General features: G+C 59.7%; 1 protein-coding gene across 1 annotated transcript; it reads left to right on the forward strand.

Annotated features, from left to right (window-relative positions):
- Positions 1-3,876, forward strand: LOC111160733 (prostaglandin I2 receptor). The gene is made up of 2 exons (XM_022524059.1): positions 1-849; positions 1,878-3,876. Exons 1-2 carry the CDS (start codon positions 82-84, stop codon positions 2,262-2,264), a joined length of 1,155 nt encoding a protein of 384 aa, XP_022379767.1. The 5' UTR covers positions 1-81; the 3' UTR covers positions 2,265-3,876.
- The last annotated feature ends 304 nt before the right edge of the window (positions 3,877-4,180 follow it).

The following is a 4,180-nucleotide window of genomic DNA, read 5'->3' on the forward strand; positions in this document are numbered from 1 at the left end:
GCTCCCCCTCTCCCTCACCCCCACCTGCACCCCGGGGACCTCTCTAGTCCAGTCCGCACAGAGGCCGTGGGGCGTGGGGGGATGGCCGACTCGTGCAGGAACCTCACCTACGTGCGGGACTCGGTGGGCCCGGCCACCAGCACCCTGATGTTCTTGGCGGGCGTGGTGGGCAACGGGCTGGCCCTGGGCATCTTGGGGGCGCGGCGACGCTCACGTCCCTCTGCCTTCGCTGTGCTGGTCACTGGGCTGGCGGTCACCGACCTGCTGGGCACTTGCTTCCTGAGCCCGGCCGTGTTCGTGGCCTACGCCCGCAACAGCTCACTGCTGGGCCTGGCCTGGGGCCGGCCCGCCCTGTGCGACGCCTTCGCCTTCGCCATGACCTTCTTCGGCCTGGCCTCCATGCTCATCCTCTTCGCCATGGCTGTGGAGCGCTGTCTGGCGCTCAGCCACCCCTACGTGTACACCCAGCTGGACGGGCCGCGCTGCGCCCGCCTGGCCCTGCCTGCCGTCTATGCCTTCTGCGGCCTCTTCTGCGCGCTGCCCCTGCTGGGCCTGGGCCAGCACCAGCAGTACTGCCCGGGAAGCTGGTGCTTCATCCGCATGCGCTCCACGGAGGCCGGTGGCCGCGCCTTCTCACTGGCCTATGCCAGCCTCATGGCCCTGCTGGTGGCTGCCATCGTGTTGTGCAACAGCTCCGTCACCCTGAGCCTCTGTCGCATGCACCGCCAGCAGATGCGCCACCAGGGCCCCCCGGTCCCCGGGCCCCGGGCGGGAGAGGACGAGGTGGACCACCTCATTCTGCTGGCCCTCATGACGGTCATCATGGCCGTGTGCTCCCTGCCCCTCACGGTGAGTCCCCCTGGTGGCTGGGGTGGGGGAAGGGGGTCCGGCGAGGGTTGGAGGGAGGAGGGAGGAGGTCAGCCCCCAGCTAGGTCTGCCAGTGGGGTAGTCTAGTTCCCAGATGGGGACGCCGGGGTCCCAAGAGGTCAGAGGCTTTGGGCGCGGTCAGACAGCTCCCAGCTTTCTGGAGAGGTGTCTCCCCTCCCAAGCCCTTGGCTCGCCCCTTTCTTATCTGCGGCAACCCCCCAAACACACCCCAACCTTCCCCCACCCCCTGTAATGGTCATAAGATAATCAGATCCTCCCGTCCTGGAACTGTGGTTCTGTGTCTGCCCTGTGCCCTGCGGTTCACAAATTCTCTCTCAGATCGTCTTCAGATGACCTTAGGTACCCCTTCCACAAGCACTTGGCAAGGAGTGGAACCAAGTTCCTGTCCGGTCATTGTTTTTACAGACGGAGGGTGACGGGGCTTGTCCACAGTTACACAGAGCCAGGTCTGGACCTCAGGCCTGATTCCAGAGTCTGATTTCCCCCCAACCTCCCAGCCCCGCCCTCACCCCCCACCTCTGCCAGGGGCTCTCTGGGCCTTGCCCTTTTCGGGCAGAGCTCCTGCCTGCCTCCCAGGAATTGGATCAGGGGAGCCCCCTGTAATCATCCTTCCCACCTTTTCCCTGCCCTGTACTCTGCGCCTCGGCTTTTCTTTCTGTAAAATGCCAGAGCTGGTCCTCAAAACTTTGGGGGGATTACAGATGACTCACAGGCTGGGAACGTGGAGAGCCATACAGCTGTAGCCCCAGGCCTTACCCCCACGACCTCCGACCTCTAGGCTGGTGGTTTCCTGGGGCTTTCTCTCCCTTTGCTCCCCAGATGCATTTCTCACTTACTTTCGTCATCTTATTTCCTGCCCCTGCGGCAGGGAACCCCTCCCTCATTTCTGCCAGGAAGCGCGTGGAAGGAGGGGAGTGAGGGCGGGGTGGGTGTTCGGTGGGGGGCAGAGGATTCGGGGGTGCTTCCTGACGCCCCTGCCCTGTCCCCAGATCCGAGGCTTCACGCAGGCCATCGCCCCAGACGGCAGCGAGATGGGGGACCTCCGTGCCTTCCGATTCAACGCCTTCAACCCCATCCTGGACCCCTGGGTCTTCATCCTCTTCCGCAAGGCTGTCTTCCAGAGGCTCAGGCTGTGGTTCTGCTGCCTGGGTCCCAGGCCTACCCGCGGCAACTCGCAGGCACCCCTCTCCCGGTCCGTCTCTGGGAGGAAGGACTCAAGGGCTCCCGCCACTCCCAGGGGGAAGGAGGGGAGCCGGGTACCTTTGTCAGCCTGGGGCGAGGGGCCGGGGGCACCCGGGCCCCAGGTGCAGCGAGCTGGCAGCACTGTGGGTACATCAACCAAAATGGGGTCCGCAGCCGGCTGCTCCCTCTGCTGACATCGGCTGCCTGTGATCTCCTGCCCCCGGCTGCTGGGAGCAGGAGCCCGACGCTCAGGGCCGTGGCTATCTGTGGATGAGCGGAAGTGAGCCCCCGGAGTCCTTGCCTGCCGGAATCCTGACCCCCCTGAATGCAGGGGGGGCAATCAGCTGCTATTTCCCTGTTTCTCCTTCTCCGGGGGTGGCCCTGACAGGCTCTGGGAGAAGAGGGAGGGAGACGGGGACTGTCTGTCCTGGAGCAAAAAAGAACACTTCTCTCAAAATAACCCCGGGCCCAGCCAGCCCAGTCTGGTCCTCGCTTGCCCATCCATCTCACTGTGTAAATATTTAGAAGGCAGAAAAGTTTCCCAGAAGCTTCTGTGCATTCAGGTCGGCTCTGGTTTGGCTTCCGGCTCTGACACACACCAGTTCAGGGTGCTGGGCTGCGCACCCCAAGCCCCCACGAACAGCACAGGTCTTCTCCCAAGCCGCTCTAAAAGCCAGACCCTCTCTGCCTCCTGGGACCCAGCGACTCCTGGACCAGCTCCCCGCCTCCCCTCACTCCTGATTTCCCATCAGACTTGGAAGCCCCCACCCCCACCCTCCAAGGGGGAGGCCAGAGGAAGGAGAGACTGCTGCATTGCAAGGAGCATGGCTGGACGCGTACCTGGGTGGGCAGTAAGATGTGGACCGTGGGAGCCCGGGTGTGTGTGTGTTGGTGGGGGGATGGAGAAGCTGGAGGACAAAGGCATGGGGGTTAGGGATCCCGGGGTCCCCTGCAGGGGACACAGCCTGTCTCTGGATGAGTAGCTGTGGCTTACCTACAAAGCCTGCCCTCACCTCCTGCATTCTCAGAGCCCTCGCAAAAAGGTCATTCATTCATTCAACAGCGAGCAGCCCGACAGACCAGTCCCTGCCCCAGCCTGGACTCTGCTGGGGTGATTTCCAGCCTTCAGGCTTCTCCTGTCCTAAAGAGAGGCCCAAGATCAAGGGTGCTCAGGAGGGAGCCAACTGGCAGAATGGAAGTGCTGTTTATGGGAAATGGGAAAGCCCTTTTCTCCCCCCAACCCCACCCAGTTCCCCTTTGAGGTTGTTCCAGGGTTGAAAGCCCTTGATCTGGGGTTAAAAGGGTAAATGTGAACCTGGGGACAGGCCGGGTAGGGAGGCATGGGCCTCTGGAGAGATAACAGCACCTCAGCCTTGCTGTCATTGGAGCCTTTCCATAGACCCTGGAATCAAGGTCCAGAGAGGGTAATCACCAGCCCTAGGTCACACAGCAAGGAGGAAGTCTCAGTGGGAAGCTGACCTTTCTGTCTCCAGAAGCCAGCTCCCTTGTTTGCTTACCAACTTTGCCTCTCTGTGCCTCGCCCTCCTTTGGTGCAGAACCGCAATCGATCAGTAATCTAGAATTCAGTTTATAGGGTGGTGCGGAGGATTAACTGATTGCCTCTGATAAGCAGCTGAGCACTGGGCCTGACTGGAATAAATACCACAAAAATGTTACAGTTACTGCAATCCTGTTGTTGCTGTTGTGTGTGGCTAGCTGGGCAAATGTGGGCTGAAAAAAAGCAACATTTCCCTCCATGGGTCTTTCCACCGCTATGATTCAAATCACATTACAGAAGAACAAGGGGGTGTCTGGGGGGAGTTAAAGATTGGTCAGGATAACTGGTTTTTGGGGTATGGGTTTCCTTTTGGGGTGATGAAAATGTTCTGGAAACCAATAGTGCTGAGGGTTGCATAAGATTGTGAATGTACTAAATGTCTGAATTGTACACGTTCGAATAGTTTATTCTATGTCATGGGTATTTTGCCACAATAAAAAAAAAAGTAACACTAAAAAAAAAAATGAGGGTGTTTAGAAACATTTATGAGTCTTGCCAGAATGACGTATTGGTTGAATTTGGTAATGAAAAGAGTTGACCTGTTCAAAACCC

Source organism: Enhydra lutris, unplaced genomic scaffold (genome assembly GCF_002288905.1).
Source record: "Enhydra lutris kenyoni isolate GAN:26980312 unplaced genomic scaffold, ASM228890v2 scaffoldscaffold77, whole genome shotgun sequence".
Taxonomy (NCBI): domain Eukaryota; kingdom Metazoa; phylum Chordata; class Mammalia; order Carnivora; family Mustelidae; genus Enhydra; species Enhydra lutris.

Bases quoted from the DNA above. Each gene is read 5' to 3' on its own strand.
- LOC111160733 (XM_022524059.1), top strand. From the start codon at position 82: ATGGCCGACTCGTGCAGGAACCTCACCTACGTGCGGGACTCGGTGGGC. The intron at 850-1,877 runs GTGAGTCCCCCT...CCCTGTCCCCAG, and splicing joins TGTGCTCCCTGCCCCTCACG to ATCCGAGGCTTCACGCAGGC.